Source organism: Cryptomeria japonica, chromosome 5, assembly GCF_030272615.1.
Source record: "Cryptomeria japonica chromosome 5, Sugi_1.0, whole genome shotgun sequence".
Classification (NCBI taxonomy): domain Eukaryota; kingdom Viridiplantae; phylum Streptophyta; class Pinopsida; order Cupressales; family Cupressaceae; genus Cryptomeria; species Cryptomeria japonica.
This window is the reverse complement of record NC_081409.1, coordinates 699,505,875-699,519,434: the sequence shown is the minus strand read 5'-3', so window position 1 is coordinate 699,519,434 and position 13,560 is coordinate 699,505,875. Positions and strand designations below refer to the sequence as shown.

At 36.5% G+C, this 13,560-nt stretch overlaps 1 protein-coding gene across 2 annotated transcripts in view; it reads right to left on the bottom strand.

Annotated features, from left to right (window-relative positions):
* The window catches only part of LOC131070659 (surfeit locus protein 1), a 142,743-nt gene extending 132,028 nt beyond the window's left edge, over positions 1-10,715 (bottom strand). The window contains exon 1 of one of the 2 annotated variants that reach the window (XM_058006244.2): positions 10,362-10,715. In XM_058006244.2, the coding sequence (XP_057862227.2) occupies positions 10,362-10,491 (130 nt within the window). In that variant the 5' untranslated portion in view covers positions 10,492-10,715. The remainder of the gene's footprint in view (positions 1-10,361) is intronic. The other variant, XM_058006245.2, reaches the window with a different exon arrangement.
* Positions 10,716-13,560: the final 2,845 nt, after the last annotated feature.

Here is a 13,560-nt window from a genome sequence, read left to right as displayed (position 1 = left end):
TGTAAAAATCGCCCTGGTCCTTCAGTGAGGGACAGGAGCGCTTTTGAGTCCTTTGCACAAATTCTTAGTCACTTCAACCTTCAAATTACCCTCAAGGCGTAGAACATCATTCTTCACTCCCTTTTGAGTCTTGGAAACAAAAAGTTATCTCGAAATGCAAGGAAAGTGGGCACACTTAGAAATTTCACCCTGGACCCTTGGAGAGGGACAGGAGCGAATTTGCAAATTGTCATCAAAATTTGTAATCCTTGCATCTCAATTCCACTTCAAGGCATTTTAAACATCATTTCAAACTTTTTTCTTGGCTTAGATTTGTCCAAACTTGGCGAGAAGGACTGGATATTAGTTTTTTCGCCCTGGTCCCTCAGAGAGGCACAGGAGCGATTTTATCCTTTCTGGCTAATCCATCCAAAATTTAAGTTTCTAATCACTTCACAGGGCAAGGGAAGATCATTTTCAAGGCCAGGAACAAGGTTTCAAATTCAAGTGAGTTGGCAAACGAAATCTACAATGAATTTCGCTCTGGACCCTCAGCAAGGGTCAGGAGCGAAATTCCCAATCTTGGCCAAAATTCATCATTTTCTTCAAGGTGTTCAATCAATTCCAAAGTCCAAACAAAATGCTTTGCAAATCAAAATTTGGTCAAATAAGGCCAGGAATGAGTCCTAGGTTGATTTTCGCCTTGGACCCTCTAGAAGGGTCAGGAGCGAAATTCGCCTTGGACCTCCTGAGAGGGTCAGGAGCGAAATTTGACTTTTTGAACTCTCTATCAGGATAATTTTTATGGAATATAACATTTAAGTATAATTTTTATACTTTAAGTTATATTCCATATATACTTTCAGGATGTTTGAGAGTGGTTTCAGACCTCTAGGAGTTATATTGCAAAATCTAGTTTTTGGAGGTTTTTCAATTTCCAGACTTAGTCAAATTTCAGGATCAGGACTTTCAGACTTAGCCAAATTTCAGGATCAAGACTTTCAGACTTAGCCAAATTTCAGGATCAGGACATTCAGACTTCATCACTTATCAACTTGACCTAACTCAAGCAGAACCTGCTATCCAGGTGATCCCCTTGGCGACACTCAAAATGCAAAGGCTAACGGACAAAACCCTAAAAGACCTAGAAAACAAACCCTAGAAAGCAAAAAGCAGGGGTCCCCATTTGCAATGGGGCGATGTGTGAAATGGTCACAACAAGTTGTAAGATGTCACTAAATCTGTTAATGCCATATAGCATTCAACAGTCAAACTAGAAAAAGTAAGGGATCAGCAGAAGATTGCACAAGATGCAATTGCTCCCATTAAAGGTGCATGGTTACCCAGAGCTTCCACAGTAACAAATGTGTCAAACATAGTGAGGTGGCTAGATGAGATTAAGCCTAAGATAAGAGCAATCAAGTAATCACTTGAAAACATGTGTAGATTGCTTGAAAGGGTAGACTCTCACACAACTCATGTGGGAGAAGTCATCAAGGCCAAAATAGATATCCTCAAAAACATGTTAAACCAAAAATTATCCTCTCCACGAAATGGATATGGACCAGCAAAGGCGAAAATGGTTTGATCACTGGGACAGGAAATATGCTCAATATCTTTAGCAAACCAAACATAGAAAGTGACCTTCCTAGAGTGGAGGAGATCCATCATGCATGGCAAGATGCCAGTTCTCTTAATACAAAACTGAACTGTACTTTAGGAAATTGGCCTTCATATGGGATAACATGTAGGAAACTACACTGGCTGACACAGATAAAATTTAAGTTGTGCAACTTCCATCAGATACTGACTAAGATAATAGTAGCTTTATTTGGCTGGTAGAGTATTCCAAGGCAGTGATGATTCTAATTTTGGCAAAATTTTGTCAATTATTCCATTCATTCTTCATTACATTAATCTTTTATTCTTTCACAGCATGAGCAGGGCATTGCATAGACACGTTTAACATTATGTTGAATTGTAAAGTTGTAAATCATGCAATCATGTCTAGTCTGTGTGTGTTCATGTGCATTGGTTGCACCTGCCATCGGGATATGACAATGCATGAGAACAAGTGCCCAACCGTGTGTACTTGTTCAATCAGGAAACAGAGTGTGCAAATACCATGCACATCCACTACAGAAATTTCAGAACAAGAGAGTTGGTTTCATGCGACTGTTGAAAGGATAGCTGACTGGATTTCAAAGGAAATTTTTCTATACAATTATAAAGGAGCATGAATTGGTTGGTTCTGAGCATCATGTTTCATTTTTTAAAGTGTAGGGTAGAGAAGCTTGTCAAGAAGTTATCGTTTGCTTCTGGATCTTCTGCTCCATCATCTTTGCATCCCATTGGCTCTAACCCTTCATCATCATCTAATTTTAAGTACAAAGGTTCGCTTACAACCAACCAAGTAATCCCTGAAAACACGGAAGAAATTGAGCACATATATGGGTGTGCTAAGGAGGGTCACAACTGTCATGGAGAGCTGTGCACATGGATAGAGCTTGAAAGAAAGGCCCTATCCCTGCTTGCAGAAAATCAGAGAAAGATAAGAGAGTGTTTAGAGTCTGATCACTATTCAAACTAACTGACCAATCTAATGTCAATGTAACAGGAAAAGAGCTGCCTAATCTGGGAAGTCGATCTAAAAACTATGCAATATGTCTAAGTAGTGTGCCTCACCATGCAAAATCTATATGGGAAGCTTGGAGTTATTTGCCCACCGACTTGAAGAGATGATGCGTGCATGCATTCTCTTTAGGGTAATGGGCCAAGATGTTTGTGAAAGAGCTTCTAACTAAATTCTATAGCTAAGGACCGGTGTCAATCATCTATTGGATGAGCACTGTCTCCTTTGCTATATATTGCAATCTCTCCCCCATGTGTCTGTTTCTTTTCATTCACTTATGTCTTCCTAGTGTCAAGTTTATGTTCTCTGTCAAAGGTGTAATGTCTTGTGAATTTGGTGTTTGCGTTTATGTCTGTAAAGTTTGAGATCCCTTAGGAGTGAAATCTAACAAAGCATCCATGGGGACAGCAGTCCCTATAGACACCTAAAATTTACCTGTTTATGGTCTCTTCTGATAACATGTTAAGCACCCATTTTTAAAATCAGTTTCATACCATGTTGATATTCATCGCCATTCTAATTATACAAGATTGACACTTCCTAACCATATTATCCCTTTTACTAATGAATTAAATAAATATAATTTATTTAATTCGACACATTTACCATATTGTCAAATTACTAGCTAATTAAATAATTTTATTATGTAATCAATTAGTTTCTATACCCTCACATTACTAACTAATTAAAAGAAATTATTATTTAATTTGTCCAATTTTCGTCACATATCACTAACTAATTAAATAACCTTACTATTTAATTAGTCTAGTCTCCATCTTATGTTGATAAGTAATTAATTAGTCTAATTACCATCTCACGTTGCTAACTAATTAAAAAAAATTAGTATTTATTTGATCTAACTTCCCTTCACCATCCCAAAAATAAATATATGATTTCCCCCTTCTTTTCAAATAAATTCTAATTCATCTTATGGTCGTAACTAATCAATGCAAACTCATTTATTTATATGATTTCCCCCTTCTTCTCTTGGTTGTAATTAATCAATGCAAACTCATTTATTTATTTTGAATAAACTAAATCATGATCATTCATCTTCTCCTAAATCCAATGAATCCACCATAGATATGATCTTCAAATCCCAATTAGCCATCCTCCCAGCCAAAAAATAATAAATAGAGCTTAAAAGGTCCAAAATATATACATGTAAATACATAGGTACATGCTGTTAGAATTCTGAAGCATCTGTTTGAGCAACTAAACTCCAAATCTGCTAAGCACATTCATTCTACCATGGAATTTGTATTCGATAGTGTATCGCTGAATATTGAAGTTTGGATTTCATTTTGCATATTCTGAAGTTTCTGCTTGGTTTAAAAAAGGAATCCATTTTGCATTGCATCTGTTCCTCTTTATTTCTGAATTTTGTAGTTACAGTCCCTATTCCTCTGAGTCTTTGTTTCAGACTTCTTGTGATTTATTCACACATCGCCCCATTGCAAATGGGTACCCCCACTTTTTGCTTTCTGGGGTTAGCCTTTTTGGTTTTGTTGTTAGTCGTTTTAGTGTCTTAGCCTTTGCATTGAAGGGATTGAGTCAGGTGGATCTCCTCAAGAGGTCAGGTCAATTGAGTGATTAGGGGTTATTTAGATCATTCCTAGGGTGTTTTTTGTGTACTATCTGGTCGCACTTCAAGTTGCTAAATCAAACCTTGGTTGAATGCATAATGTCCTCCTAGGTCCCATCCCTTACATCAAGGACAAAGCGAATTCGCCTTAAGGAGTCTGGAATGTCATCTTGATCCTCAAGTGTCCTGAAATTTGGCTAAGTCTGGAATGTCATCCTGATCCTGAAATTTGACCAAGTCTGGAAAATTGAAGAATCCTCCAAAAATTAGATTTTGCATTATAACTCCTGGAGGTCCGAAACCACTCTCAAACATCCTGACAATGTATATGAAATATAACTTAAAGTATAAGAAATATACTTAAATGTTATGCTCCATATATGAATCCTGACGGAGAGACTAACATGTCAATTTTCACCCCTGACCCTTCCAAAGGGTCCAGAGCAAATTTCCTTATATCTCCCTTCTTGGTCCTAATTTGCCTCATAAACCTTATCCCTATGGCGTGGTTGAGAGAGTATTGAGGTGTGAAACAATGTGAAGTGATGAAAAGTGAAGGATTTGAGCATAATTGCAAATTTCGCTCCTGACCCTTCCAAAGGGTCCAGAGCAAAATCCTCCTAATAGCTTATTTCTTCACTAGGGACATTGAATGGTGGTCATGCATGGCAAAGAAAAGGATCAAGGATCAAGTCTAAAGCCAAGATGAGTGAAAAAGGATGAGAATTGAGCCTAATTGAGCAAATTCGCTCCTAACCCTTCGAAAGGGTCCAGAGCGAATTTCTTCATAAAACACTATATCTTGCTCAAATCTATGAACTAACTCATTCCCAAGCAATTTTGAAGGCAAAAGACTTGTTTCTAATGATTAAAGGATGAGAAATGGAGTTTTGCGAAGGAAAATCAAGCAAAATGTAAATTTTGCTCCTGACCCTTCCAAAGGGTCCAAAGCGAAATTCCTAGCAAGACTCTCTATTTTGCCTAATGCACTAGAAGGACCTTGTTTTAAGCTAAATAGATGGCGAATTGACTTGATTATGGTAAGAGGAGATTTGATAGGTCAAGTTTGAGGTGAGTTGAGAGGGAAAAAAGTGTGAATTGAGCCTAAAGACAAATTTCGCTCCTGACCCTTCCAAAGGGTCTAGAGCAAAATTTCTTGAACACCTATTTTCTCCTTGTTTGAGGTCAAAATCTTAGTTCCTAAGGCATGGTTGAGAGAAGATGGATATATACTTGCCTAAAGAAGTGAATGGAAGTAAACGCAATGATGGATTTGAGGTCAAAAGACAAAATTCGCTCCTGACCCTTCCAAAGGGTCCAGAGCGAAATCCTTTAGGACGACTCCTTATTTCATCTAAGGCACCCAAAAGATCTTGTTTTAGGCCAAATTGAGGGCGAATTGACTTGATGATGATAGAGGAAGATTTGAAAAGAAAAAGAATGGTGTCAAAATGCAAATTTCGCTCCTGACCCTTCCAAAGGGTCCAGAGCGAAATTTCCTAAAAACTATATTTTGCTCCTTGTTGAGATCAAGATCTTGATTACTAAGGCATTGTTGGGAGAGAATTGTTGAGTCTTGCCTTGAGAAGTGATTTGGAGCAAAGGAAATGATAGAATTGAGGCTAAATCACAAATTTCGCTCCTAACCCTTCCAAAGGGTCCAGAGCGAATTTTCTTGAAACCTCTTTTGCTCCCAATTTTGTGTCAAGCCTAGCGTTGATTGAGGTGGATTGAACTTAGAAGCATCCTTAGGCATGCATTTGAATGAATTGTGGTCACAACATGTGAAGAATTTATCCAAAAATGCCAATTTCGCTCCTGACCCTTCCAAAGGGTCTAGAGCGAATTTCATTATAGGTCTTGTCCTTGGCCAAGGTCCAAAGCGAAATCCTTCTTTTAGGCCTTTGGGGGGTCAAATCAATGATGTCTTCAAGGGAGAGGGATTGAAAAGTCAAGTCTAAGACAAGGCTAAGTGAAAAAGAGTATGAATTGAGCTTAGAGGATCAAATTCGCTCCTGACCCTTCCAAAGGTACAGGAGCGAATTCTTTCAAAATCTACATCTCACCTCCAGTTTGGGTGGAATCCTTGGTTCAAGAACCTTGCATAAGGAAGAATGACCTCATCCAAGCCTTAAGGACCTATAATCATGGTTTGAGCAAGTAGCAATGAGTAAACTTGATGAATTTGAACACAAATGCCAAATTCGCTCCTGACCCTCTCTACAGAAGCGAATTACTTTTGAAAGTGTGTCTTTTCCTCCTAGCTTCAAGGGAAATTGATTCAAATATCTTCTTATTGATGATTTAAGGTAAGAAATGCCATGTTAGAATGAATATATATCATTTATTCTTAATCATCTTTTGTTTGTTTTGCAGATCAACAAGACTGGGCTAGAAGGAAGAACAAACAACGGCGAGCTATTCAAGTTCCACCATCATTAAAGAAATCTCAAATGCGTGGAGGAGGACTCAACGTGCTTCTAAAGTGTTGGAAGACTTCAAGTGTTCAAGGAGTTGTAAGCTATCCTCAAGATCTTCATTTTACCACATGGAAAAATCACAGGATGACAGAGAAGAAGGATCTTACAAGCACTTCAAGGCGAAGTATGCTACCAAAGAAGAAAGGAATGACTTGACCGTGAGGAGGCCTCATCAAACACATGGGAGTCAAGGAGGTACGCTATTCATCAAGTACATCAAGGACGAAGGAGAATCAACCAAAATCAGTGCAAAGGTACATTGAAGAAGCAGATAGTTTCAGAAGAGTTAATCAAAGTTAGATTCTCATCATCATCACATTGAATATCAAAAAAATACAATGTTCCTTGACCAAGCACAAACGCAAGACAAGGTGGCATCCCAGTCACTGTTCCTCCAGTCAAATAGCTCCACCTCAGCATGTCCAGATTCAATGTAGCTGACTCACCAGTGATAACACAAACTTCGAGGCACCTACCCCTGACATCTATTGGTCCATTCTCATGAAATGTAATTTCATCATTGGCTAAAGGAGTTTGTTGTAACAAACCCTAATTAGGGTTTCTATCTTGTAATCCTAGCCATTGATTGTAAATCAATCAAAGCCATTGAAATGTAAGGAGCTCTCTATATAAAGCTCTGGCTCTTCATTTGTAAAAGTTAATAGTTAGTTCATAGAGGTTAGAATAGCTAATGATTAATAGCAAATAGAATAGCAAATAGAATAGCAATTAGAGTAGATTAGGAGGAGAAGGCAAGAAATTGTTGCCTAAATTGTAAATGAACTCCATTTTCATTGAAGTTAAGGTGAAATGTGTTCTTTCTTGCAGTATACATGGTTTCTTGTTGAATCTTAATTTTAGATGTAAATAATTAGATTGAATGAAAGAAGCTACTGAATGCACTCGCGTGGAATCCGCCTAGTCCAAACCACTAACCTCTTGCTGACTGTAAGTGCGCCCTATGTGGTCAACTGGCCTAAAATGAGCTTAATCTCGAGTCGTTACATGTCTATTGTTCATGCATTATCTTGAATGGTGATCAGTGTCTGATGGTGTACGACTTGAACATACTCGAAGCATCCCTTAGAAGATCGCACTGAGTTGGTGTTGAATTGATCAGCCTGATGATGAGACCCAACCCAGTAGGACTCCAACTAGTCATTCATCCATCTTATCGCATTCTAGGTCTTAGAGTAGACTTTCTGAGCCCTGTATCTTTTGATGTTTCTTTATCTTCCAGTCAGTAGATAGGATTCAAGTTCCAACAGATTAAACACTTAGGCCATCAAACGTAAGTCCCCTTGTGATTCCAGCATACTCACATCAGACCAAATTGAGCTTATCCACACGTAGAGACCCTACATATAAGAACCTTGGAGTCTTCCCGAATGATCCTTAGGCAAAATCTTCAGTATTCGAGGAAACTTTGTTCAAGAGAGGATAAGATACCTTGGTAATTTATTCTGTGTTCGCATGTGCATAAAAAACACATCAACAAGACTTTGTATGAATGTCTGGTTAGGCATTCTGCTTCTGATGTGGACCCCTCAACAGAGAAATGCAAAAAAATGAAGTTTAAAAATCTTTTCACATTAATATGATTATTGTAAAGTCTTCTGGATTTGGTGTTTGTGTTTGTGTCTGTAATGTTCATAATCACTTAAGAGTAAAATCTAGCAAAGAATCCATGGGGATGGTAATCCCTATCCCAGAGTCTCTCGTTCACACTTTGTAATAATGTCTGCTTAGTTGTTCTACTTCTGTTGTGGAACCCTCGGCAGAGAAATGCAAATATATGAATTGTAAAAATCTTTCGAGGAAAATGTAGTGGATGTCTAGATCACTCAATTCAGGATTTCATTTCTGTTGATAACTTGAAATCTTTGAATATACTTGAATTGAAATTACAGCTAGACTGCTGAGATATTTAGGCATTTTCTTGATGGCTTGTTAAATGTGTTGAAAAAATCTAATAATCATGGTTAAATTCATGACGGTCTTTATAATACTACTTTTCCATCTATGAGTAATTAACTTCAGTTTTTCTGAGTATAGTTTAAATCTGAAAGTCTAAAATCAACATTAGCCACTTGTGTTTGGGGAATGACTAGTCAATCAATCATGACATATTTTTCATTCCTGCTTATATCATTGTTTACAGTAGATCTGCAAACATTCTAGGGAAACTATATTTGACAATTCATTCACAGAGTTTCTTAGGAACTGTTATTATGGATGAACTTTGCATGATCCGGTACTTATCTGGTTTTATAATGTACTGATCGGCATTTTACAGTCAAATTAGCGTAAGAGATGATTTGTGACAGTGAATTGGATAATCTTTACGCATAGGGTATAGTTTGTTTTGAAGAGTTGTTTTAAATTGATGAAGAAATAACTCATCACATGATCTTAGGGACAACCCCTCGGTTTTGTAGAGCCAACAGTGATAAGGAGATTAACCTCTCCCGTTAAGGGCCCAAATCCTACAGTAATCTGATTATGATCTCTGCATTCATGGCTAACTCACATTCCCAGGAGCTAACCTGAGGCTGATACAATTTTCTGGGCTTACAGGGAAGTCCATTTGGAGTACCGAAAAAGTCTAGCACAATAGGGTTTGCATTAAGTTTCTGTAGCAATTAGTTACTGCAAACTAAACATTTCTTTTCAGTTTTGAATAAAGTTATAGTTTTTTAGATGCCCAAATTAGTATGCATTGAATTATTTCTTTAGACATTTTTTTTAATTAAAAACAGTGCTACACTAGGTCTGGGCATACGCTTTCTACTTGAGCTAGAGTACCCTAGCCTCTACAAACCAAGATTACAGAAAGTTCACATAAAAGTAGCGTATGAATTTGGTACTGAGCACTGACCTTTTCCTTTCCAGTTATAAGAAGGCCAAACGAGTTTAGAGTGAGATCGTTTAATATAGTCCCCTCTCTGCTAATTCACATTGGATTATTATGCCTTAAATTTTTAGATAAAAAGATGATCCTTGGGCTTAGCCGTGTGTTTCATGCTAGAATTGCAATATTCTGACCGCTACAAAGTTTAAACCAAACGCAGATCACAAAGGGTTTATATTAAGGTAATGTAAAAATTGCGTATCGGACGCCAACATCTTTTTAGAGTTTTAGGATTAAGTGAGCATTGTCAAGGCTATGCAATATAAGCTCATGTTTCCCAATGCACATTGGAGTATGCCTTATTTTATATCGTTTTGATGCAAGTCCTCCGTCAGAACTCGGCATATGTTTCTAATTGAGCTGCAGTGCCCTAATTCTCGAAAACCAAATCAGACACTTACCTGTTTTAGACAGTTTTCGTATTAAGTATTTTCTTTTCGAAATACCCAAAGATGCATCAGATCAGGAAATTCCCTCTCTACCCAATGCAAATAGGATTGTTCCCTTTTTTCTTAAAAAACCAATCCTGCACTGTGTTTCCAACTGGAGCTACAATGCACTAACCTCTCAAAACAAAGAATAGGTCACAAAAGTTTGGTATAAAGGTACAAGATAAAATCGGTACTAGATAAGATCCGATTTTTTTAAGTTTTCAATTTGAGCATGCATACTTTCAGATACCCAAATGAGTGTAGGACTCCTATCTTTTTTCAGTCTAATGAAGATTTTATTTTCAATGATACACAAATGGATAAATATACAAATTGGTGTTACCTTGAAACTGTCCTGCAGATGTAGCAAGGCAAGCAGTGGTCTCTGCTCTTAGAGATTGATTAGAAGACATCGGCAGTGTCTTTTTTAAAGCCATTTTGATTCCTCTCAATCTCCCTGCAACTGCAGCCATTACTCTGACAATATTTCTGAGTAGACTATTTTTCTCTTTGAGTCTTTGTGGGACTCATTTACTCGAGAAAACTAAACATTTTCTCGCAGTCGTTTTCTTCTTTAGATTTTGAACCCTTGGGAAACTCTTTCTATTTACAGCAGTTGGTGCCCTTTTCCGGTTAAGGAGAAAATTGAACGTTGGAGTTTTGTTGTCCTTCGACGACGGAATAGATGTGTTTTTACTACCCACCTAAATAAAGCATTCAAGCATAAGAAAAGGAGAAAGCGGTCGGTCTTCAAAATTCATATAATTTGGTTTCCCTCTTTTTCTTAGGATTTTAGATTTTTTAATTTTTTTTAATATATCATCTAATGGTTGAATTTTCATTTAAATGAACTAGTATTTGTAATCAATTCAAATAGAGGTGAATGAATTTAGTCTTATAAAGAAGATGATCTGATAACACACTCTTGTCAAATAGTCATATATGATACCAGGGATTTCTAAACTTTCATTTATGGCTTTTTGTGATACAATATTCATATGATAGATGAGATCAATTGATAGAACATTGCCTGACTCGTGTGGAAATCAACTATGCTTTTGTCAACCATCAATTAAAATATAATTCACCTATCAGTTAGACCCATATTCATATTATTTTTAATTATTTTAATACTTGTGATTTAACATGTAAAATCATTAAATAAAAGGCATGCCAGCAAATAGAACCACTTTTTTGTATTCATAGTAACAAACTTACAATATAATAGAGAATTCTCGTATGCTACCAAAGAGAAATATGCAATTCACTTCCTAGAGTACATTTGGTAGCATGTACCCATCTAAAAGCAACAGCTTAACTCATCCCATCCCAAGCACACTCTATTTAAACAACGGTCAACTTGAAAACTTACTAAGTTTCTTGTTAATGCACACAAGTGGGATTTCTTAGAATTGACAACTAAGGTTGACTCTATATTTCAATCTCACCCCTAACTAATCATTGTGCTTAAGATGGTATATCTTCATATGACCCACCTACATACATAAAAACATTTTTTGAATGTCAAATACAACAAATCCCTAAGAAAATATTGAGCAATCCAAAGTATAATAGCCTACCCCAAGGTGGACCACAACTTTAATACCAAATATTTAACATTTTAAGCAAAGTTTACAACACCTTTTTCCAAAATTCTTCCACTTGTTGTATATATTACATGGGGAACCAAACATAGATATAATGAATTGGCTACTAAGGGGAGACATCTCGTAGAAATATTGCATTACTGGAACTTGGTTATGCTTGCTAGTTTTATCAAAGAATATTTAACATTTTCCAAAATGTTTGCCTTTTCAATCAATACCCTCTTATCCTCCACCTTGTCACAAATAAAATGATCATGCATATCAATGTACTTTATTTGCATGTGAAAAATCAAATTCTTGGCCTAAGTAAACAATCTCACTATCACAATTAATCCTCGTAGACTATTATCTTAGGCCAACATCTAAACATAATCTTCAAAGACATACTACCTCTTTACAATCATGAAGAGTTCCATGTGCATATTTTTTGTAGTTGAAAGTGAATCCATGATATGTCTCTTTCTCATCCAGCTTATCACGACACTAAATAAGTTAAACACATCACCACTAGTTGATCCTTTGTTATCAACATCACTTCCCCAATTTGCATCAGAAAACCTTAAATATTTATTTTTTGTTCAAATTAGGTGCTTTGTGGTAGAAAATATAATATTATAAATTTCCACAAAGATACATAAAGACCTTCTTAATTGTAATCGAGTGCCCAAATTAGACATATATATACTTAGGACTCTTATTGCTAATGCAATGTATGGTTTTGTATATGGAACATGAATCGTGTCAATTTGTCCCCACGTGGATAGAAAAATTCATTGGCTAACAATCTTGTATTTTGAATCTCTAGAGCACAAAATCAACATGCTTACTTTTACTTTGTTAGAGTCACTTGAGGACTCGAGCTTCTATTACCTACAATCAAAACTTCCTTCTATTAGAGAGAAAATCAAGAGCATAAATTTTCTATAATAGATACAATATATTATTAGATCAAACTGTGATCAATATACAATACAATACAAAAATTGATTGAGATTACCAAGGTAAACCCTTGATTATATAGCCAAAGTGAGACACGGGATTAGACAAGTTCATGACAAGCGTCTTAATCTCATGGCATGAGAAAACAAATGTTAAATGATTGAGGATACAAAAATTAAATGACAAGAGGTAAGATAAATTCTCTTAATAAATATTGAGAAGCATAAAACTTTGTGCAAGAAAAAATCCCCCTTATTAGAGAGACAAAGAAGGACCATGTAGCTCCCCCTTAAAGTAGAGTCACTTTGAATGATGGTAGATGCTCGACACTAAATGTTGAAGATAATCCAATCTCATCAAATGGCATTCCTCCCCTTACGAAGAAAAAAAAAACCAAGATTTTACTTAGGATGTCGAGTCTCATTCCTCAAAGAAAGATGAGGGAAGAACAATTATGTGTGATTTCTTTAAATTATTCTCAAATATCTCCATGTTGATGTTGAGAGTTGTCACAATCAAATCAAGTGTTCTAGGACATATTGATGAAGATGGCAATCCAAAACCCTATTGAGATTATTGTTGAGCACAATCTAAAGATAGAAATACCTTCCTAGTGGTGATAACCATACATGTGTTGTTATCCATCAAGATTTCTATTGCATAACTTTATATGGTATCTTTGGATAGGAATGTTGGAATAGGATGCAATATTCAAGCTTCCATTTGAACAAGAGGAACTGTAAGGGGATAAGATGGGAGATAATGTGTGATCCAAAAAGGTTCATTAATTGAAAACTAAGCCGAAGGGTTGGGAGAGATCAAGGAAGGGGGGTTTGCATGGCCAAATGGGATAAGATTATTGAGAGGGGAAGACTTAGGGGTGCATAGACTATCACATGTTGAAACTAAAAGAAACTTTTATCGTAATGTAAAGATTACTATCAGTGGAAGTGGTGGGACATGTAGAAGAGGGAAGGTTACCTTATATGTTGACTT